Raw genomic sequence first — 25,135 nt, forward strand, 5'->3', positions numbered from 1 at the left:
GGTTTTAACACCTTGTGTACGGTGGTCGCAATATGATTTTTGAATTCTTTAGTTAGTATTGTTCTAGAATTACAAATTCTCTTGAATATTGGCCTTTTTACATACTGTTGCTGTAAAACGTCTTTTACCATATTCAAAAGTAGATAAGGACGGATCCCACTCTCATATCCTTATCTATGTTAAGTTCCAAGTAATAGTGGGTAAGAATATTGCCTCTTAGGAAGCACAATTTGACATAACCATGATCGTTAAATCGGTCTGGATTTGGGCTTCGTTCGAAACCCCAATATCATTTCACCAACCAAGAAATCAACACGTGACGCTATAAATACACTTATTCCACATACACACCATCTTCAGACAATGCTAGATAAGGGTTTCTTCACCCGTTAACAATATAGAACATTTTGCTGGTTCACCATCAATATGCAAAATCACGAGGTAGATACTTGTATAAGCATACTATACGGCGTAGTATAAAAGCGGCGATAGACTAGTTGAGTGTGGAACGAACTGCCGAGACGAATGTCCGCTGGTTCAAATCCCAAAGACACACACCTCTGATTTTTCTAAAATATGATGTGTGTATTCTTTGTGAATTATCGCTTACTTTAACGGTGAAGTAAAACATCGTGAGGAAACCTGCATACCTGAGAAGTTCTCTATAGGAATTTCAAGAGTGTGTGAAGTCTACCAGTCAGCACTAGGCCAGCGTGGTGGACTAAGGCTTAATCCCTCTCAGTAGTAGAGGAGGTCCGTGCCCAACAATGGGATAGTATATACAAGTATACGATACGGCATATGTCAATATGGTACCACTCCCTCATAAAACCCACGTGATTTTGCTATTGCGCATCATATAATCAGATTGCAAATCCTCTCTATGTAACCCCATTCGCCTTTTCAGCTAAACATAATATCTTGGACTTTGTCCGCGTGCGGTACCTCACTAACCAAATAGTCATTTCCTTCCTTTATTTTATTGCTTTGAATGACGAGACCAGCTTGCTGTTCGCTTGGCCGTAAGCGGTATGATAGACTATAAACAGTAGAAACACCATCCAATACCTTGAATTACAAAGTATTGTTTGGTATTTCACTGCGCTCGCCATCCTGAGACGTGAGATGTTAAGTCTTATTATGTCCAGTAGACTCTGGCTACAATATCCTTCAAACCGGAACACAACAATGACTATACACCGCTGCTTGGCGGCAGAAATATACACTGCGGTGGTAACTACCCAAGGGGATTCTCACGTAAGAGAGACCTACCACCAGTAATCCTTTTATAAAACAAGAAATAAATGCAAGTTACCTGGTGGGTGGCTCCGGCAACCTCCTGCTACTACTAACACTATCAACACTGCCCACATACGCCGGGTTCACATAAACAAAGTTCTGTTGAGTTTTAGGCAGTCCATTGCACACTTGAGGCATGTCAATTCTGACCTCTTGGGCCATTTCGGGCGCGTGTTTCCGCGACATAATCTACATGACCATTGCAGCGCGCTTCTCGAACGGCACTGCCATTATCGTGGCTGATAATGGCTGATATGGCAGGTGATACGTGTAGTTCGGCTTACCTGTATTTTATAATCGATGGAGTTGGTTATTGATGGGTTGGGATTTTGTGACTTGCTGGTTGGGAAATAGAATTCTATTTTGCCTGTTTGGTATTGTATGTTTTAAGTGCTAGTTTTGGACTAGGGACATTTCGTAGAATACTGATATGCTGTTTGAAATCAAATTTGAGGGAGACGAGTGTTTATAGTTTATAATTTTGTTTTTAATTTATGAACTCTACAAACTATATTAAACATTTCATCTTGAGACAATATTCAAATAGTCTACTATTATTTTTGGAATAAATTTTGATTAGCTAAGATGAGGACAAAGGCACCACAGTAAATTTATGATAGAGTCTAAGATTTTTCTAAGGCTACCAATATTGCTGATATAATATTATGGGTGGAAATAGACTCTCTTCCAGGACATGATTTCCAAGGTTAGTCAATGCAATTTTAAAGAAAAAGACCCCAAATTCTAAAGATCGTGAAGAATCCAAAAATCTTTATTGATCGCCATAATATGCACCACCTGTATATATACCATTAGATCCAACATAAGCACTATGGTATGCCAGGAGAAGAAATAAAGTTATCGTGGTGTTCTCGTGTTTCTAAACACCCAAAAGATATGATGAATTAGATAAAAATATTTACATTAAAATATTCTGCGACAATATTTCTAGGCCGCGAAAAGTATCTAGGCCACAACATCTGTTACCTTGATATACTTTTTCCAAAGGATACACCAGAAACACAGGGCAGACCTGAGCATGATTGCTACAGTTACATAATAAGTTTTGAAGTTCTGTTTAATTCCTTGTTTGGAGAAATAAATTATGTAATTTTTTCGGCTGAACGAAATTCCTCTTAGTTGCTCGGGGTGGGAAGTTATGCCTAAATGAAGAAAAATTTCAATATGCTCGGAGACTTCACCAACATGCTTATGCTTACAGTGTCTTGTAAGTAAATCGAAATACAATATAGTTTGCACACTGCTGCTCGCCAACAGTAATAGACTTTGCGGCGGTTTCCGCCCAGTTCTCTCGCATATAAGAGACCAACTACCTACTCCAAGATTCGTTGCAATAGTATGGTTCCATGCTAAAATTACAAACACAAATACATCAACCCTTTATCTCCGAAGGGGCAAGCAAAGGTGCAACTTTCAACAAAGATCTGTGCAACAAAGATTCGAATCCGGGACCTCAGAGCGTTGTGGTATCGTAAAACAAGTACATCTCGTCACCAAAGCAGGCCCTAAAACTAAAAATAGTCTCTATTCAAATGTTTTTACGATCATCATTGTATTACCTTAACCGCTAAAATAATTAAAGTGCCCGTATCACGCGCTGATAACGCTCTTATCAATCTGACACCGAAATAGATTACAGCGGCGCGTTTGACATTATTTTCCATGTTGTTGGAGATTATGGTATTTTGGAAATCTGAATTCCACCTTACCGTCTGGCGTCTGTAGGATCATGCTTTAGATCAGGGATGGTAAACCTTTAATAGGTAACGTGGCATCTAGGACAGGTTTTATCCTTTTTAGCGACATTTTTATGACCCAACTATTTTTTTGGCATATGACTTACATGCCTAAATTCTTTGTAACATGCCACCACTGGCGCGTGAGCCATTGGTTCGCTATCCCTGCTGTAGATGGTTTTGTTTGAACGTGGAATATTGATCAATTCGACAGATTTCTGTTTGTCTGCGGTAGAGTGGTTACTTCTGTAACCTTTAAATATCTTTCTTTCTAATCCCTACTACTTCAAAATATACAATGCATTAACAAAATTCCCTGACTGTTTTGTACGGTGAAATTTACTTACCATTTAGGAGGGACTCTACTTTTGTAATCAAGCTTGTATTGTCATCTGTTCATTTATCTTAGTTTATTATTGAAACAGAAGTAGAAATTAATATAGAGCAACAAGACCCGCATGTTCTTGAACTTATAATTACAGACTACGGTATGTATAAGGTCTTAGAAATAAATGTATTATGAGATCAAAACTAAATGTTCATCTCTTTGTAAACTTAAAAAAAGAAATCTAAAATGTGTGGTACTCAAATTTTTGCATTACTTGTTTGTCATGGCAGTTTTGTACGATGCCTTCTAGCACAAAGAATTATAATATATATGAACATCTTTTAGCCTTTAAATCCTATATTTATTTAAAAACAAGTCTTCCTTCGTTTTTCTTTCTTTAAAACCTTACGTTACAATCAAAAGGTATTAGGTTCATGTGAGGCAACACCGATGTGTTCTGCATCCAATCAAACTTCATGCCTATGGTACGGCTTACTGATTAAAACATAGAAATTCGAGCGATTTACCTACATTTGATCAGGGCCATCTTTATCATCAGCCATTAAGTCCACTGTTTAACATGGACCCTAAAGATTATCAGACAGTTTTGTCAAAAGCGGTCTGCATCCAACGTGTTCCTGCGACCTTTATCAAGCCGGCTGTTCTGCCAGTAGGTGGATATTCAGCGCTAAACAAGATAGTGGGTTATATCCTAATATTAAAATAAAAATTTGAGATCTTTGCGTAATAGCTAAGACAAATGTGGGTTAAAAATAATATTGTTAAATTCTCTTACTTCAAGATAACCTTCTGCAGAATTATTACGTAATAATTTCAGCTCTATTACTTTAGAGCGAAAATTATGTTCATCTGATATGGACGGAGTCGATTTGAAACTAAAATTTCGATTTTTCAATCAAGTTTCCAAAAGTCGCTAAGTCCTCAAGAATGTCCCGTTCACCTTTCCCAAAGGTCGTAGACATCGGCTGCGATCCGGCGTGGCCGATGCCATGTATGGGACGCCTAATGAGCCAGAATGTCTGACATCCAGCCTCGATTCGGCCACTTTTTCCATTGTACGCCGACCTTTATGGTCGCCATTCTCATTATTTTAAATGCCGCGAAATAATAAGCTCGGGATGTTTGTCTAATGCGCTTGGATTCTTTCTTGATGTCATCATTTGCTTCATATTCATTAATTTTGGAATGAGCTAAACAATGTTATAAGGTTTCGATACATACACGCCTATTTTATATAAATGTATAAGTCGATCAAATATAAAAGTCGCCTATATTTTGTATCTACCACGAAGGTTCCCCGTTACATAAGATTTTATGTAAAGTCTTTTATTATAAAAAACTGTATATTGCAGCAGAAGCTGCTTTTTTAATTTTCAATACTATTAATTTGGGAAAGAACTTCAGCAAAGATATATTTTAATCAAGCATTCTCCTAACCACCATTTAATCTTAGTGAAATATAACTAAAACAGAAAATAAAGCTTGCAAATGGAAGTTTCTAAATGAAATTCTCACGGGATCTTTCCAAGAGCACAGTAAGTTATTAAGTTGGTCTTCTAATGAAGACACACGTAATAGTGTTAATAAGAAGTTAATCATACAAGCGTTTGGACCAACGTTAAGTGCTGTCTCACGTCGTTCAATTTAATTGACCAGTGTTTTGGAAAAGCTCCTAATAAACTCGTCAGGCTTATGAATATACTCTCTTTTTATGTATAATGATTTGCTTGTGACTTGTCAATATATTTTCTAGAATAAAGATATGTTTTATCGACAGTTTAGCTTCGAATGAATGTTGTTCTATCGGTTTGGTATTCCCAGAGATTATCTGCAATAAATAAATTGATCAATTTATTTTAATTGTATTCTTGTATTGATAATTATTAAAGATCTGAAGAATAGTATGAAGGATTATTGGCTAATCAGGATGTGGTTGCGATAAGTAATTTCGATAATAATATAATATTTAAAGTTGAGAAAGAAATATTGTATTTTACTTCTTATAAGATTGATTTTGTTCTCGTATAGCTCTTTTAGGATTCTTGTAAGTACGATATTATCTTCAGTCTTGAGGAAAACAAAAATATTTGTTACTGGCAGAGTTGCATGTCTATTTCTTCAATACATAAACGTTTACGTATCACTATAACATTAATTATAAATTAAATTGAGAATTCTATGGGCGTGACAAGTTCAAAACTCAGCCTAATCACAATTTTATTACAGCACTATCTGAAAAAATTTGTCCACAGAAAATGGAGTTGCTTCACGTGATAATAAAATCAGGGCCGTCGCCACGCCCCCTAGCGTGGTCTCTGGACATCTCCCCCTCGGAGAACGCTGATGACTGGCGGATGATCAGGGCGTTCGGAGACAGGGATCATTGTCGCCGCCTATGGGATCTGCGGCCTGAGAGGAGAAGAAGGAAAGCCAGGGCTGCCAAGAGAGTCAACAGGGCGGACAAGATAAGTTGTTCTACGCAGTTTGTCAGCCCTAAACCTTTGGAGAATGGTGAGGTGAGACCATCATAAACAGTTTATCTATTCCACGTAGTTTAGTGATAAATAAATTTGTAGCACTAGCGTCTTTATGGTATTCAGTTCTTTAAGCGTAGTACGACGAGGCACTGAATAGACGGAGTAAAAATTATGAGATGCAATGCTTTTTGCCATGTTAGAACGACACAAAAAATACACTTTTAACAAAACATTTTGTTTATTTTGAGCTTCATTAACATTCAATGTATACTAGATAATATTATCTAACTGAATTCAGTTATTATGCATCACAATTTCATCTCTATTCTTGGAATAACTGATGCCCTAAATTGAATTCATTTCGAACAATAACAATTGGAAATAAGTTACGCAAAATGATTTGCTAATATCACTATTTCTCCGTTATCTTCGTTTCCACGTAGCTTTATCAATAACTGTACAATGGATTGTCCGTTTGTTTCGATTTCGAGAATAGGAAGTGGCATCTTTAACTCGTCTCTGTTTAGCAAACTAACTTTTATCTTAGAAGTGTTTTCTGATAACAAGAACGAGCCCTCACAACAGTATCTCTGTGTGATATAATTATGAATCAGTTAAAACTTCTTTAGGTTGAAATAATCTTAGCTAATTTTATAGGTTGGGCCGTTGTAGAACATTTGCTGCAATATTGTTTCCAAATGTTATAGATGCACGTGGCCGTAGGAGAAGGCGTGTCTGCCCGTCGCGTGAGGGTCTCCTTCCGCGCGCCTCATCCAGCTGCTCCCAGCCACCAGTACTATTCGATGCGGGCGCTTACCCTGGCAGCTCGGTGTCTCTGTCATGGACACGCCACACATTGCGACGTGGACACCAAGGTATTTATATATGCACTGTTTGTTTGTGTACCCTTCTCTCTCACTCCCGCATAGTTAATCTAAGGTTAATCCAGAAATAATAAAGGTGGTGGGACAATGTTATTCGGTACGTATTTAAAGTGACAAATGAACATACATAAAATGTAATGGTATCATCCAAAACTAAAGCAAATTGTTAAATCCAGTAACAATGTATTAATTAGGTACACTAGCAGTTGGCCAAGCCCACGTTCCTGTAGTGTTTTGTTTGATGCATGCATTTTGGCGTGTGCTTACCAAAGTGTGGTACCAACCACTGTTCCCACCTTGAAATTAACTCGACACTATAATATCCTTCCATCAATATAACAACTTGTGCTATTTATCATTAGGTTACTCCAGCAGTGTTATGGTCTTTACTCTTTGCTGTTGAATAGGCTCATCCAGTTTCAGAAGCCTATAACACCTTAGGTTCTACACTGTACACAATTTAGATCTTTATCTCCAATCTCTAGGGTGCAAAATGTGATTGTCTCCACGACACATGCGGGACTCACTGTCACCGGTGCTGTTCGGGAGGGCCCTGGCAGCCCCACGAGCCTTGTGGAGGGAAGCCGGAGTGCGAGTGCGGGGAGCGTGGAGCGTGCACCTACGATGATACTGGCGCTATATTGTGCGTCAATTGTACGGTAAGGAACTGTATGTAATAGAAAATAGACAAGAAAGTCGCGTGGCAAGAAACAAGAACGTTTGTGATGAGCACTAAGTATTTTAGAAAACTCATTTGTTAGGGAACCATGGCGTATTGGGCATACGGTTAGTAATTCAATAAAACTCTTAAGAATGCAAATAATAAATAACTGAATAGCGCTCATTGTTGCTTGTTAATCTACATGGATTTTCACAAATGAAAACACCTATTTACGAACCTATATTTATTGTGATGTTATATTTAATCGTCATTGTTTTGCTTTGCCAGGAGAACCGAGCTGGGCCGCTGTGTGACCGATGTTTGTTCGGGTTCTACAACGCGATGCCCGACGGAGCTTGCGTGCCGTGCGACTGCGACCCCGAAGGATCAGATGGTAATTTCTTTAAGTCTCCATATTTGCCTAAAATAGGACTTTAATGTGAAGAATGATGCAATGCTTAGATTAAGGACACAATGCTATATAGTATTAATATTTATAATATTATTATTTAACAACATATATTCGACAATATGACAACGTTTGCGCGGCGTCTAATAGGCAAATTTTGTAAAAAGAATGAGATGCTTTTGATCATAACATGAATGTCCGAATCATTCGCAAATGTCACAAAAATACATCGCAACAATATTATCTCTTGTTGTTCTTAGATACGACTTTTTCATACATGCTATATTGCATGACGGTTATTACAAGCATAAAATTGTAAACATTACTATGAATAACTAATGTATTAAAATTGAATCATCACATGCGCGTCGATATCGACAATATCTGATACGGTTTAGTCACATTATCGGCACAAATGATTTAGTTGTGTCTCATGTAGTTGTGAGTCATCTCTCCTTACTCGACATAATGTGGACCCATTTTTTATTTCGCGTGGAAGAAACGCGTTATTGCTATTACCCCTTGAAGGGTGAGTGGAATGGTTACGTTGGTTTCACCAGTCTAACTGTCCAATGTTGACACATAACATAACATCATCCGAGCGAGCGTTGGACCGAGTCCCTAACCCCTGTATACCCTACACAAGCATACCGACCAAAACCCGCGGTGGCTTTCTTCGGCGTGTACGGGACGGCCCCAGGGTATCTCGATGCACTAAGATAGCTCGGAACTATCCCTAACTATCTGGACCCTACATTATTTACAATCAGATGCAGAGAGGTAACTTTGCCGTGCTTGTATTAAAAAGAAGAGACGAAATTGGCAAACAGCCAAATGCGTCACCTGATGATAAATGACTATCACCGCCCATAAACATCTACAATACCAAAGGAATCGATGCGCTGGAAACAGGCTTTTCTTGGAAGTCCCTTTCCTACATAAATTAAAATATTCCAGGTTCTTGCGTCTGGGACAAGAAGCTTCACAAGCCAGTCTGCACGTGCTTGGAAGGGTTTTCTGGAGTGATGTGCGACACGTGCGAAGACCCTGGAGCCGTGTTCCCTCAGTGTCAGCCAGTAACGGCACCAGCCTGCAGATGTGACCCCAGGGGCATCGTGGATCCATCAAGGATCTGTGATAATGTTTGCGAGTGTAAGGTGAGGGGTGTTGTGTTTTGCCGTCTCTCGTTTAGACGATATCATTGCATAAAGTGGAGAGGCAAAAACGGAAAAGTACACTCCACCACTATGTGGAATCCATCATTCATGCCTTAAAAGAGAGAGACTCTCGTATAAAATACTGAGTACAAACGTCGCGTCACATATTCATTGCCATACATACTTATATCCTATTCAGGGAAAGCACGTAAAGTCGCTGGTCTTGCGCCTGATCTCTCTCCGCTCATGTCGGATTGCCGTCTCACCAGACTATGAGAGTGAAGGAACAGAGAGTGCACCTGTGTATTGCGCACACACTTATGCACTAGAATACCTCCTGCGTACCTCACAGATCTCCGTTGATGGCCGCCGTAGCCGAAATTTGTTAAGGAAGGAATCATCAGAGATAAATTAAATGTAAAATTCTATCTTTATTGTAGTCGGTGAATTAAACACTGTGAATAGACAGATCTAAAACAAATTAGTGTAGGTGGTAGTAGAAAAAGAATTAGTGTAGGTATTAAATCTCGTAGTCGTCATACATAACACTGCAGTCAGCATAGATAAGATCGTTGTTACACAAAATAAGTCATTTATACATAATATTATAAAGGTGTATAAAGGGAGGATGCAGCTATGGACATCATATTATTTATTATAACCTTATTTGTTTACATTGAAAAAGGGGATCGTATTACATTTGATTTTGCACATTATTCTATATGTCATGGTTAATAATACAAAAAATAAGTCCTTCTGCGAAAACTGCATAATAATTAGTTAAAAAATGAGCCAGTAATTCATATTTCAAATATTGCAATGTGTAGAAGTGAGCGCGTTATAGGGATATCGCTTCATCTCTTTATTTCGCACGCGTCGTAATTCCCGGTAAAGTCGCATGTGATTATTGCACCTCTTTTCTGTTCCTTGTTTACTCCATCCACCAAAATTCAAAAACTTATAACTTGTTGATTTTGTACCGGATTTTAATAATTCCTTCTGTGTTATAATTCATATAACATAAATATTTAATAATAGTAAAGAACAAAAATGAGTCCGGTACCCTATTAATTATTGTTTTATAGTCACCAATGAGTAATCTCTGAAACGTCTCAGATTTAGGAAAACATTAATTAATTGTATAACTACGGTAATACCAAATGATATTCTTACTCGTGTCTTCTCGAATCGATCAGACTGAATTTCAACTAGTGATAGCGCAGGAATGCGATAAAAACCGGAAGGGCGAGTTGAAAGTCCTTTAAAACAAAAGGTTTTGACGTCACCTAGATAGGTTTTATTGAACTTATCTATATTTCATATTTATTTGCCCGTATAGCGACCACCGTCTACAAGGTGTTAAAACCCGCCATAGTGGCCCACGAAAGTATTTCACCTATGTATATTCAGTTCCAACAGGCCGACATATTTGCCGAGGCGTAATCATCTCACGTCAGTCGACATTCTATTGAACTCCACTCCACTCCACTTACCACCAGGTGCAGTAGGATCACTTTCCCTAGCACGTATAATAAAAATAATAATAAAAAAATATTATTTTTCTTTTCAGCCGAACGTGATAGGTGATAGGTGTGACGCATGCGCACCAGGTCACTTCGGTTTGAGCAGTGACTTGCCCGAGGGCTGCCGGCCGTGCTACTGCTCCCACATCACCGACTCCTGCACCCTGGCTGAGCTGCAGCACGAGTCGCCAAGAGACGTGTGTATTCAATACATTTGATAAATTTCTGTGAAATTAGAATAGTGGCACATGTTTTATATCAGCAAATACACTTACCGCTTACAAAATTCTGATTAGCCTTATGAAAGCAATCAAATTTAGAAATAAAATTAAAAAACAAATTAAATAACTTATCAGGAACAGAAGTGCACCCAATTTGCAAAATGCGCAATTCAAATATACACTAGAAGTGAACAAAATCATGCCATGTTCAGAGACTTGACTGTGATATTTCTCTCTCCAGATGATCTTGCCGCTGGGCGAGGCGTGGCTGATCAGCGACGTGGAAGCGAACGAGACAGTGGAGCCGTCGGTGGACGAGCAGGGCAAGCCGTTCGTTATCAACTACGAGGTGAGATGGGGATTTGTGGACCGATACACATCTTTTTATTCTTGCGAGACAAAGTGACCTCACGGCACTTGGTAAGAGAAGTTGGGTCCAATAGAATGTGAACTAACGAGGTAAGATTACCCCGCGGCAGTCGACACAGATATGCTGGCCTGTTGGAAGCGGATATACACAGGCTGATACCGGAACGCAAGACACTTATAAGGGCCACTGTGGCGGGTTTTAACACCTTGGTCGCTGTCCGGACGGATATAAAATATATTCTACCACCAGCAAATTTACTACCGATGGTAGATTAATTTAGTATCAGTTAACTTTTACTAATAATTGACATGGTGGTGGTAGATCTCTCGTATGCAAGAGTTGGTCTGGCTAAACAATATCAATGTCCGTTGCCAAGGAGTTTGCACTAGTGGTCGACTTTGAAGGACATTGTAAGCTAGTGAAGTTCAGATATTTACTATTTAAGTCTCAAGGTGATTAGGATAGTAGATGAGGCGACACGATGTACTATGTAAGGCTAGGGGGTTCTATTCCATCTACGGGAGCGAATCCGTCTTTTACGGGCGATCTAATTGTAGGACAGTTTTGATAGCCATATAGGTAAAATATTCAAAAAATCTCCCTTTTTACCTATACGATCCTTAAAGATATCCTTCCATTAGATCGTGTGTAATCGCAAGAAGACGGATTTGTCTCCGTATAAGGAATATAACTCCTTGATTTTATATATGTTTTTAATAAATCGATTATCAAAAACATGTTTACTATTCGTGTTTCGTTCTACGAGCTTTATTATCGATTTAATTATCACGTGCATTGTGCAGGCTATATCGATATTATTATTGATTTACAACTTACACAAGGCCAACTATCGGTAATGAAATTATCGACGGTCACATAACATTTACCTTAAATTAATTTTATCGCTGCAATGGTTGTTGGAATTGGTGTTTTTTGCCATATAACAAAGGAATCTTGATTGATTTATAATAATTTGAATTATAAAACGATTTTTTTTTACTAAAAATCTAGTAAGTAGGTTATCATTTAAAAAATTACGAATAGTTATACCTAATTTATTAATTGTTATATTCACAACTAGTTAGTCACGTCATAGCGAAATATTCCGCATAAAATCAGTCAATTCCCTATCAAAGTATTTTACACCATATTATTTCGAGTATGAAAAAATAAACTGTAAATAAACATAATACATCCATCAGTTTTCATTTACGTCCTTAGTATCAGATCTGAACAAAACTTTTATTTAAAAAGACTGTATTCTTTATTTAAATTTTGTTTATTCCAATTTAGAAGATTCCTGTTTTATAATTTTAAGTAGGTAAGCACATCCGTAACACATTATTTTTTATACGTGCAAGGCAAATCAGTCCCACTGCACCTGATGGTAAGTGGAATGCGGTCCAATAGAATGTCGGCTGATGAGAGATGATAACCTCTTTGACAGTCGATACAATTATACAGGCCTGTAGGAATCAGATCTAAACAGGCTGATCCTTTAACACGACGAGGGCCACTTTGGCGAGTTTTAACTGCTTGTGTACTATCACCAGCATTATTAATAAAAGAATTACATTTTAAACAAACACAACGCTTAAATTTGTGGATTTACGTTCACAAATCGTCGCGGTGCTAAATAAAAAGGTGTAAAACATGACATCTCCTCAGGTAGAAGGCTGGGAGAATTTCTACTGGCTGAGCCGCTCGTTCAACGGGGAGCAGTTGTCTGCGTATGGAGGTGAGATACGCGCGGCGCTGTTCTGGGGCATCGTGAGAGGGGACACTGGAGGGAATCCTACTGTTGGACCGGACTTCATTCTTATTGCTGCGGGTGAGGATAATTTTATATACCTATGGGTTTTTTTTTGGGAAGTCAACGTGGTTGTTACCGGGGGTACCTTGCAAACGGTGTAGGTAGAGGAGATCTCATGTGCCTAGGGGAATGGGAAGGGGATAGCTGGGAAGCAAGTCTGGGGGTAAGAGAAGGAACTATATTAGGATGGGCGGAGGGGTGAAGGAAGGGATACGTATACAAGCCCGAGACCTCAATGTGAATTTGGCAACCAAGATCTATACACACTTAACTGCATGGACGTGCAATCGGTGTGGACACTGAGCGCATAAGAATTATACCTATGGCTTAGTAGTGCTGTTGTTAATAAGCGAACTTTAGTATTAGCGTTGAGAACTCGATATGAAGATTAAAGTGTTATTATTCTTGAACTTAGTCAGTATAACTTTAAGTATCATGGTTGAATTCTTCGATGCAGTCTTTTGTCACTTTAGTAGCTTTTGGCCAAATTGGTAAAAGTAGGTACCCAAAGTTAGCGACATCGCTCACTTAATTGCATCACCCCTACTTGCTTATTATCTAATCTGCTATGACTAATGAGCAGTCATCACCGAAACAAACATCCAATAATACTTACTACCTAATTTTACACCCTGCCTTCCCTCCCCCCCCTCTCCATGGGGGCACATTTGCTGGGACTCTAGGCACACAGTTCAGCGTATATACCTCATGGTTGCTAAATACATATTGAAGACTACTTAGTCTGGCCATAAATACTGTTACACTTAATTATAAAAAAATATTACATTTGAATTTCGAATCTGTCATTTTTATACGATTGTTCATTGTGTTTTCTCATTTTGGCGCCAATACATTGTAAAATATTTTGCGATATTAAAAATGGTGTGGGGTGATAAAGAGAACCGAATCGCTGTGATAGCATTACACAAAGTAGGTATGGAGCCAAATGCAATTTTTAAAACTCTCCATACACTTGGTATTAGTAAAATGTTTGTGTACCGGGCTATTAATAGGTACAATGAGACCTCCTCTGTTTGTGACAGAAAAGATCTGGCCGTCCACGTAGTGTTCGTACGAAAAAGGTGGTCAAAGCAGTAAGGGAAAGAATTCGAAGAAATCCTGTCCGAAAGCAAAAGATTTTATCTCGGGAAATGAAGATAGCACCTAGAACCATGTCGCGTATTTTAAAAGATGACTTAGGACTTGCAGCCTATAAGAGACGCACTGGCCATTTCTTAACTGATAATTTAAAGAAGAATAGGGTGGTAAAATCGAAACAACTACTGAAGCGGTACGCAAAGGGAGGTCACAGAAAAATTTTGTTTACGGATGAGAAAATTTTTACAATTGAGCAACATTTTAACAAACAAAATGACCGTATTTATGCTCAAAGCTCTAAGGAAGCTTCCCAATTAGTCGACAGAGTGCAACGTGGACATTATCCGACTTCAGTGATGGTTTGGTGGGGTGTTAGCTATGAAGGAGTGACTGAGCCATATTTTTGTGAAAAAGGTATCAAAACATCGGCACAAGTGTATCAAGATACCATTCTTGAGAAGGTAGTTAAGCCCCTTAACATCACCATGTTCAATAACCAAGTATGGTCCTTCCAGCAAGACTCGGCGCCGGGTCATAAAGCTCGGTCCACGCAGTCTTGGTTGGAATCGAACGTTTCGGACTTCATCAGAGCTGAAGACTGGCCGTCGTCTAGTCCCGATCTTAATCCGCTGGATTATGATTTGTGGTCAGTTTTAGAGAGTACAGCTTGCTCTAAACGCCATGATAATTTGGAGTCCCTAAAACAATCTATACGATTGGCAGTGAAGAATTTTCCCATGGAAAGAGTGCGTGCTTCTATTGATAACTGGCCTCATCGTTTAAAGGACTGTATTGCAGCCAATGGAGACCACTTCGAATAAGCTTTTTATATTTTTAATTGTTTTATATTTATGTATTAAACTGACACACTGTAAAAGTAATAAATGTTATTTGCAGTTAACAATTTTCTTTTTTCTTTATTACAATATTTATGGCAAGACTAGGTATAAGGGGTCGCGAACATTTCCCCTCCCTCTCCCTTCCAACTATCCTATCCTTTACCCTATCCTCTCCCTTCTTCCTCCCATGCTCTGAGACCGGATAGCTGTGGGTCGCCAGCGTAACGTCTGCTGGCACACTCGGTGATAAACGTAGGGGCTACCAACTCCTCACAGGGACTGCCGTGGTTGCTAAGCCTGGGGTTCGCCTGTATACTTACTGGTACAGTGTACTTACTGATCACTATATTGTTCTAGTTATCCGACATATTTTTCTATCCCAGACGGTACCAGGATAGCATACGCTAACACAAGTCATGAGAGTCCGGGCGAGCTGGCGCTGTCCGCGTCGCTGGTGGAGGGCTCGTGGTACACGCTCGGCGAGGAGTTGGAGCCGTGCTCGCGCGCGCAGCTGCTCGACGTGCTGCGGGACCTGCGCGCCACCATGATACGCGCTCACTACCATTATGATCAGGATGAGGTAGGTATTAGTGACGTATTGTAGAAATGTTTGGCAGATTTGTATTTGTAGTGGTATGCCTTACTTTTTGCAATGTAATGTAAGAGTTACACGATTTTAGAAATGATATGATAAGTTACGTGATGTTGCCCTTATAACAGAATTGCACTTAGGACGACTTGATCGAATTGTCTATATCTACTTCTACAAGTAACGGAGACATAACAATTATTAAGATAAAAAGAAGTATTTAGGGTTTGTTGGAACACCCTGTGAATAATATAATTTATTAGTAAAAAAATCTCTCTATTGTAGGTTCGTCTGGAAAATGTAGAAATCTTAGCTCCTCGCATCCCCGTGAGCGAAGAGTGTGCGTGTCCTCCGGGGTACGCGGGCGCGCAATGCTCGCGGTGCGCGTGGACGCATGCTCGCGTGCTGCACGCGCCGGGCGCGACGCCGCGCTTCGAATGTGTACCTTGCGCCTGCAACGGACACGCTGCCTGCGACGCTGGTAACTTCATTCATTCCATTTTTAAGTTTCGTTTTATTTTTGTGTTTTATTTGTTCTAAATTTAAATATTTGTATGCTTATATTGGTAGCTACGTCCTTTTTTATTTATTTTTTCTAATATTTCTTTTTATGTGGCCATGCCTGTGTTCCATATTTAATTTATTTGCAGTGGAAGGTCCTTGTGGACAATGTCAGCACAATACAACCGGAGCTCACTGCGAGCGCTGTCTCCCTGGACATTACGGAAATCCTGTACAGGTAACAATATAAAAAAATTAATATAAAGAAACAGTATCTTCTTTTCTAGTAACGTTTGTTAAGTCTAGCCCGTCACTCCTAATATTATAGAATATTTGGGGTATTTAAATAACATCGTGCATCGTGTTGTATCGAGATTATTTATACTTCATGACATCAATACAGGGTGCAAACAGCTTTATAATATTTTCCTTTATACAGGGTGCGTGCAAACCGTGCGCATGTCCTCTATACATCCCGTCGAACAACTTCAGTCCGAACTGCGCGCTCGCTTCAGCTTCAGGCGACGAGTACGTGTGCACGCAGTGCCCTGATGGATATATCGGCGAACACTGCGAGAAGTGAGAGAAGTTTTATTATAGATATTTTAAAGAAATTAGTTGTAGTGGCAGCGTGTTTCTATGAGGGTTAAATGGTGAGTTTAGATTTAAGAATATATCGCATGTTGTGGAGAGATCATCACCCATAAATACTCTATATGAAGAATCATAAATAGACTGTTGGCAAAAGGAAATCAGAATGATCGAGCAAAGCAACTGGAAAAAACACTTATCTCACAAAACAATCTGTCATCGCATGATGGTTTTCTCTAGCGACAATCATACAGCCTCGGTTTTACCAAGTAAGTACTTTTGTGAATATCTTTTTATGGAATCACTATTGAAATATTATTTGTGCAGTTGTGACTTCGGATACTGGGGCTCTCCGACGACGGTGGGCGGGTCATGCCAGCCGTGCGAGTGCGGGGGCTCGCCGTGTCACCCTGCCACGGGCGTGTGTCTCACCTGCCCGCCACATACTGAGGGCGCAAGATGCGATCTCTGCCAGGTAAATAAAAACCTAATATGAGTCCATAATAACACTGGCTACTATTTCCTTTAAGTGAGGACACAACTGGTTGCTACGTGCTCTGACCCTTTGCTAATATTTAGATAAACTTTTAAAGATATACGAAGGTGCGATTTATTTACCTCCAGGTTACTTATACAACAAAGTTTAGTGCACCTTCCATTAAAAAAATGTCTCTATGTCCTGATGTATACTCATTTAGCATAAAATATAAGGGAAGGATGTTATACAGGAAGGCTACTGGTTCGGTCCGTCGGGCACGGCAGAGGGCGTGTGGTGCCGCGAGTGCGCGTGCGCGGCGGGCGCGCTGTCGGCGGCGTGCGACGCGCGCTCGGGGCGCTGCGCCTGCCGTGCGGGCTGGGCGGGCCGCGCCTGCGACCAGTGCGCGCCCGGACATGGAGGTATGGTATTCAAATGTTAGAAGCTAAGCGTTTACGCCTACTGCTTTTTTTTATTCTGGCTTAGTAAAATGACTACATTAGACCTCATACTATATTTAATTTACTTCAAATATATTTTGACTTTATTACTAATTCAGCAAAGAACACGCAACTGCTTAATGACCGCACCAGACAATACGGTTACGTCGAGTTACAAAGTTTTACACAAACAAGACTTGCGGTTCCTTGTATATTTAAGCGTACCTTTCGTATCAATGATGTTTATGCACAAGAAGCGGTTGTCAGTCAACATTGGTTGTCATCGCAGGCTTAGCAGCCGGCTGTCCCGCGTGTCGTTGCGGTATTGCATCAATTGACAACATGTGCGATCCCGTCAGCGGTGAGTGTGCGTGCGCACTAGGCGCCGCGCCGCCATCTTGCGACAACTGCCTGGACGAGTACTACGGGATCAACGCCACGGGTTGCGCGGGTAAGTAGCTATTTAGTCATAACTGTGATGGATAGATGGTGCTGTTGTGCAATTTGTGTAAAGTTTGTTTTATGCAGATTTTTTTTTTATTATACTTTCTACTTATATTTACATTATTTAGTTAATAATAACACTCTTTTTATCAATCTTCATAATTGCAAAATGTACCATACGATATTATACGTTTTCGACTTCAAAACCTCCACATAGCTCATATTCGAAAGAATTTAACCTAAGGTAAGTGACTTTCCAACAATTACAACTCTTCGCTATAATTATAGTACATGCTATATGTAGGTAAGTACCTAATTAATCTGCGTTATACAACTCGAACTACCGTCAATCTCATGATTCGACTTCCCAGATAACGTTTGAAAAATGATAAAATTTAGCTAAGATCTCTTACCTATTTGATTGCGTTGTATTATTACTCTATTTAATTTAGGGATGGCAGACATAATCACTCAATACGCTTTACTAATATAAGACTTAATGCAATTCAGCAATTGGCTGACCAGGTTAATAAAAAACTTACGCTAGGGCCTACTTCGTACAGAAATCAATGTCATATTTTACTACAATAAATAGGTTTTTTATATTCCTGGTCAGGATATGACAATTTTTATGCTGCCAAGGCCAAGTGATAAACCAAAATTTTAGTTTTAGAAAATTATTGTAATTAACCCTCTCGGTTTCCGGCTACTGGCAGCCTGCTATACAGATCGTGCACTGGCTACCTCCGGTACGCGATTTAGAGACAATTTCTTTTTACCACTAATGGTCACACCATCATTTAAATCCATATTGTATCCAACTTTCTGTCCCCAAACCCTGGCCATTACTTCGACAGATAATAACAGTCCGTCCCCAGCCCCGCGAGGGCCTGGTAGTGGCGGTAATTTGTATTTCCTCACAAAACTGTTTCATGTGCATTTCTAAACGTAATGTGTGACAGGGTTGCCAATTTTGGTTATGTTGGAATTTATATTTTCACTTCATAGTTGTAATAATAATGAGATGAGGTTAAATAACTGTCAGTGGCGTAGTCGCAAGCGGTTTCTGTATTATGTAGATGAAAGTTTATGTGGTGGACAGACTAACTTGTAAAGGTGGTAGGAACTCGTTGGGTGCAGACGGCACTTAAGGGAATCATCATCATCAACGTCAGACGCAAGATATTCACTGCTGAACATGAGCCTCCCCGAAGATTTCCAAATCGACCTATTGGAAGCGGCCTGCATCCAGCGACGGGAATATAATATCTCATGCGAATAATGTGCGCTATTTTTAACCCATTATGTTATATAATGTGTGCGTTGCATATCGTCAAATCGAGGACACTAAATCCAAACTCAACCAGCCTGGCTACATCAAGCAACACGAAATTTGTTCATTCAATTTACGAACTTTGATGCTTCCAAGATATATTTTTAGTATTCAACTAAACTTCACGGATAATTGTAATTTCGCATCCACGCCCCTCGCCAGCCCTACGCGGGCGAGGCGTACGTTTCGAGCACCGCAATTTGTGTAATGTACGATGTTGTTTAATTTGAAAAGTGCTCGCCCCCGGACCTACCGCGGAGCTTTACTTTAAAACTGTTTTATGTCGGAAAAACGGCTTGCAAGTGAAAGTTTTACTGCGTTACATTAGTTTGCATTACGAGGTGTTTTGATTTGGTATCGATATTTCGTGTGCTTGGGTTGATGATGAAAGATGCAGAAGTAACATTAAACGTCATACCTTCCCATCCTTTGCTAAATTTTTTCTTTTGATATTGTGTGTTTGGGCAGTGGATGTCATCTCACAAGTCCTCACAATATCGCGACTCACCAGTTCTTTTGGTACGCAATACAAGATTTAGAGTCCAAGTCTATGGCTTAATCATTGTGTCCACAGACTGGCTAGTTCAGACTCCAGTTTCACATAATAGTGTAGGTATAATATGTATTTTTATTCCAGTAAATGATGTAGGTATAGTTACAATTTTCCATTATACATACTTAGTCTTACTTAAAAAAAAACGCAAAGCTATGCTTAGTTAAAACACAAACTTTCTGGATCAGCTGTAAGTCAAAACCCGCCATCTTGCCCACTAAGAAACCGGTGATGTTGTTGATAGCTATTTAAGCAATTCTTAACCACCTCTTGACGCTAAAAGTTTATAAATAAGAATGAATGTGTTGGGAAATATATTGATTTATAATCTATTATATACCTTTATAAAACAATCTACATATATCTTAGACATTGCAAAGGTTCCTCAACCCTGCACCAGCCGTCGGCGCTCGATTGTAAACATGTTAGTTTATTGTTAGCAATATGCCGCGGGTTCCCAGGTTCGTTCCCGGCTATTGAATTATGACATCACAGCGCTCGTGTAAGCTATCAGCAAAATTGACGGTCTGCGTGTACATGTCGAGAAAATTGCTTGTTTTCAATAAGCTGTTGTTTGTGGTGAGATTTGTTTGTTTGTTGGTCTAGCATTGTGCAAAGCGGTGGAGTTTTGACATAAGATTAAGTTAACTTTGGAATGAAGTCCCTACCTCGGCCTCACCAGACTATGAGAGTAACAGAGAGTGCATTTATGTATTACGCACACACTTGTGTACTATAATATCTCCTTCATATCCGGCTGATCTCCGTTGAGATTGGCCGCCGTGGCCGAAATTCGGCTAGCAGGGTTAATTAAATAAATATATTGATAGGCCAGTAGTCGAATTAATACAAATGTATCTCCACGTTCCACAGTAATAAGGTTAAAGTGACTATAGAATACCGTGTCGTTACAAATATGGTGTTGTGTATACCATTGGTTCAAACATTGGCCAAACCTAACCCAAATAGGAACAAAAGTTGGAGCATGCGCAAAGGCTCGTGTCGACTATTGCTAAACCCGTAACCAGAATCAAAGGGAACACAAAAACTAGACGGTGTTTACAGTGGTGTGTGAATCACTCAACACTACTGGTATGTGTTGGGGAGAATGGGGATAAACTGACATTTTTAATGCTATCACATATTTTTTATGTGTGGCATGATAGGACGAGCTTGCCGTTCGCTGGATGGTAAGCGATACGACCGCCCATAAACAATAGAAAAACCATCCAACTCCTTAAAATACAAAGTATTGTTTGGTATTCCACTGCGCTCGCCATCCTAAAACATGAGCTATTAAGTCTTATTATATCCAGTAGTTACACTGGCTACAATGTTCTTCAAACTGGAACACAACAATGACTACACACTACTGCTTAGTGGCAGAAATAGACATTGCAGTTGTACCTATCCAGGCGGACTCTCACGTATGAGAGACCTACCACCAGTAATTCTCCGATCAGAAACTAAAGTTTATGTAAGTTTTTCGCATCTTCAATTAGTCCAAGGATAAGTGTGAGGTGCCATAGTTCTAAAAGTCGCGCCCATAACTACCTTTTAAGTATTCATCATCATCATCACCAGACTCAGTCCACTCCTGGACATAGGTCTATTCCAAGGTACGCCACAGAGCCCGGTCTGCTGTTTTATGCATCCAGTCGTTGCCGGCTCTCTTGTGTAAGTCGTCCCGCCTTCAGGCTAGAGAGCGTCCCACGCTGCGTTTGCTAAGACGAGGTCTCCAGTTCAGTAGACGCTTACTCCAACTTATAGTCACAGGACGAGCTTAATCCCGGACATGGTCTTTAGCTGTGTGCCAGATATCTAAATATATACACCGGTATGCTGTTTGCTTAAAAATATCTTCACAAACTTTCCCACTTGTTAGTTGTGTAGTAGGATTTACCGTCCATACAGCCCCACGCTCCTCTACAGTTCACATATAGGCGGGGTGTGAGCGAATTGCCGTGCGCTAATACACATAAAGTAAGCTATAACGCTATAAATAAGGACGGCATCTGCGGCCGAAAGTAAAATTATACCTAAACTAGGTACAAATCACTACATAGTATAAAACAAAGTCGCTTTCTCTGTCCCTATGTCCCTTTGTATGCTTAAATCTTTAAAACTACGCAACGGATTTTAATGCGGTTTTTTTTAATAGATAAAGTGATTCAAGAGGAAGGTTTATATGTATAATAACATCCATTAAATAGTGGATAAATACTGTTATTTTGTTATGTTATACCCGTGCGAAGCCAGAGCGGGCCGCTTTGTTTTATATACAACGTTCACAGTTTTTCTGTAGTGTATTTAGCATCAGCATTGCACCCGTGCGAAGCCGGGGCGGGTCGCTAGTACACTATACAGTAGAATACATTTTACGCAATCTTCTCTGAATTTAAAAGTTTTTTCATTCGACTAAATGATTACTGCCGTGGTGTAGCGGTAATGATTACGCGGTGCGAGAACGACTGCCGCGCTGCAGTTCTGGCTTCAAATCCCGGGTTAGTCGAAAATAAGGTGACTGGGTTTTTCTGACAGTGTGCTATGAAACGCTTTCTAATTTTAAGACGGACGTAGCCACCGTCGGACTAGGCGATACAGTGGACTGGGGCCCCGGACCTTTACTAGTGACCTGTAAACACGCAACACTCTGGATACCAAAAAATTTAAGCGGGGCCTCTTTTGCTCCCGTCATGGTGCTGGCCGATTAAGGGTGATACGCACTAGGGCAGAAGGGTCCATTTGTTTTGTACGTGGGTTCTTGTTTTCCTAACTACATACTTGTTCAAACTCCTCGATGTTCCCTCTGTTTATGGACAGCCGTGGTCCTTCCATTAGACCAGTGATATACCCGTCTTTTCTTTCATATTACAAAAAATGCCTTCAATGAACCCAACGTGTATATTCCAACGTCTTGCCGTGTAAAGGTATGGCTGTTTATTTTCAAATAGCTGGTGCCAAATAAGCAATGTCGGTGCGTCGGTGGGCGCACATCAAAGATTTCTAACCATAGATTATTTAAGTAGACATCCATCTACTTTGACCTCTTCGTGAAATTTTATATTGTATTTGTTATACGGCCATGGTGAAGTGAACCCATACATCTGATAGTAAAAGGAGTAAGGACTAGATTGCACATCGAGTGACGAAAGATGATTATCCCTCGCCAATCGACATTGTTATGTCGGCCTCTTTGAATGATTTGTTTTTTTTTGGACCCTGATGAAGACCAGCGCCATTAATTCGCCGCTTCTCTAACCAGGAGCAGTGAAATCATCAATTGCATTGGCTACAATTTCCTTCAAACCGGAACTGATTTGAAAATGGTTGCACGATTATCCCTTTCTGCTCTCGCATACGAATACGCATGACCTACCAATTTATGGTTATTCCAAAATCCACATCCTGATTCTTGCTTGAACATGATCTATTCACGGACTGATGACTGACTGATGGTGTAATCAATACTTTAACTGTAATAAATTGTATCGTTGAATCAGATTGTGATGTCTGTCGTGTCGAAGGTATCTCGTGTTACCATCTCGGATTGCTTGGATCTAAAGTATTCGGATTTATAGTGCCATAAGAAGTTTTATTAAGAAAGGAGCTAGAAGTACATTTGACACAAGCCTGGACCCCTAACAAGGCACGACGTTAATTCCTTGACGGTTTTACTATGTACAAAGAAGCAGACCATCTTCCTGTTAATTATAATATACCTACGTGTTCTTCGATACGTGAAACATGTGAATAGTTAATTATTTTAAGTAAACGACATGATAGAGAGCCGCGTATCACACATATTATCTTTTATGTAGGTATATATAGGCATCTTGCTGATACCGTAAAGATGTTGGTAAAGTTGGTAAGGGCTTCAACAAATGTACAGTATCTATGCGACGCCAAAAATACTTTATATCCAAATCTCTTAAAAAGAGTGCTCACTTCCAGGTAGGCAACGGCTCGGCGCATCTCGGGCATTTCAAAGTCCAGCAGCGACGGGTACTTCTTACCATCAGGGGGACCGCTTGTTTGCGTATTAATTAAATAAAAAAAATTAAGAAAATCTCATACAGTGTCCTCTCTGCATTACTCTATGACGGCCACTGAAAAAGGTAAAAATAAATGGCCGCCATTTAATATTCGCGGTGTAATGCACTCGGCCAGCTGAGCAGCGCCAGTGGTACGCACGTGCCGCTTATTTTATTCTAGACATGTTTTTCTACAAGCCCTAGCCTGGGTACTAGTTTTGCAATAAATTAATGTTATTGCGATCGGTATAATAATTTAATAAGCTGGTATTAATTCTTGGTTGGTATTTTGCAGAGATCTAATCTTGGATTTAATCGTTATTTTGTATTTCTTCAGAATAAATCATTGTTTTTTCAAATTTGCAAAATAACATAGATTTATTGTATGTTATTTATTATATACCTACATATGTAACTCTTAATCTTTATTTTCGTAATAAATTATGTATATTATTGTTGTAGTGTAATAACACTAATATATTATAAAAAAATGTCAAACAAATAATCATAAAACGTAAAGAGTTCTAGATAATTGAAATCGTACACATTAAAGCGGTTAAATATATTGAAACCAATTTTGCGACAATACATACACATTGGAATTTTTAAGCGAGGTTTAGATTAGCAAGAAAACTTGCAGGAGTTAACTTCGAAACAATCAAAGCAAGTTGACTTCTGCTAATGAAGCTTGCAGGTCGTGCGACGCGTCGCTAAGATCCTTGCACGTCGCTTGTATATAGAATTATTGGGAATAAGTTGGTTATACTCTGAGATAGCGCTCTATTTTTATAGAGTTGCTGGCTGGTTTAAAACGAATGCTAATATTTAAAGAAATCGTCACAGAGAATCTAAAATTGTTACATTATATTTTTATTCAATACTAGCTGACCCGATAGACGTTGTCCTGTCTTAACTATGTACTCGTATGCACGCGCGCATCGCTGTCGATCGCTGACAGTTATTTCAAACAATAGACAATTATATTATAAAATTAATATTTTAGTTAAGTTTTCCTAAATTTTCTAATTTTCCGCGCAATTTTTTAAATTTTTTCTTTCATAAGAATCTTCTCCTGACAATAACAAACACAACAACAAAAAATAGTGAAATCGATCCAGCCGTTCACGCGTGATGGCGTGACCAAGGGAAATAAGGATTAATTTTTATATGTATAGATATTTCCGTGATTGTATACGAACATTTTATTTAATGTAAGTAATATCGTTGTAAATGCATCTGGAGATATTTGCGCAATATACTGTTCCAACTTAGTATTACGGGAGAGGTTTCTCCTGCGCATCTGAGAACTAATAATATA

At 39.4% G+C, this 25,135-nt stretch overlaps 1 protein-coding gene across 1 annotated transcript in view; it reads left to right on the forward strand.

Annotated features, from left to right (window-relative positions):
* The window catches only part of LOC115445344 (laminin subunit alpha-1), a 162,586-nt gene that overhangs the window by 66,756 nt on the left and 70,695 nt on the right, over positions 1-25,135 (forward strand). The window contains 15 exon segments of the mRNA XM_037441751.1: positions 5,658-5,921; positions 6,590-6,757; positions 7,252-7,425; positions 7,716-7,821; positions 8,794-8,993; positions 10,564-10,713; positions 10,979-11,086; positions 12,776-12,938; positions 15,241-15,437; positions 15,732-15,927; positions 16,097-16,185; positions 16,387-16,526; positions 16,866-17,013; positions 17,267-17,435; positions 17,743-17,904. Coding sequence (XP_037297648.1) covers positions 5,658-5,921; positions 6,590-6,757; positions 7,252-7,425; positions 7,716-7,821; positions 8,794-8,993; positions 10,564-10,713; positions 10,979-11,086; positions 12,776-12,938; positions 15,241-15,437; positions 15,732-15,927; positions 16,097-16,185; positions 16,387-16,526; positions 16,866-17,013; positions 17,267-17,435; positions 17,743-17,904 — 2,434 coding nt within the window.

This window comes from Manduca sexta, chromosome 23 (genome assembly GCF_014839805.1).
Source record: "Manduca sexta isolate Smith_Timp_Sample1 chromosome 23, JHU_Msex_v1.0, whole genome shotgun sequence".
Taxonomy (NCBI): Eukaryota; Metazoa; Arthropoda; class Insecta; order Lepidoptera; family Sphingidae; genus Manduca; species Manduca sexta.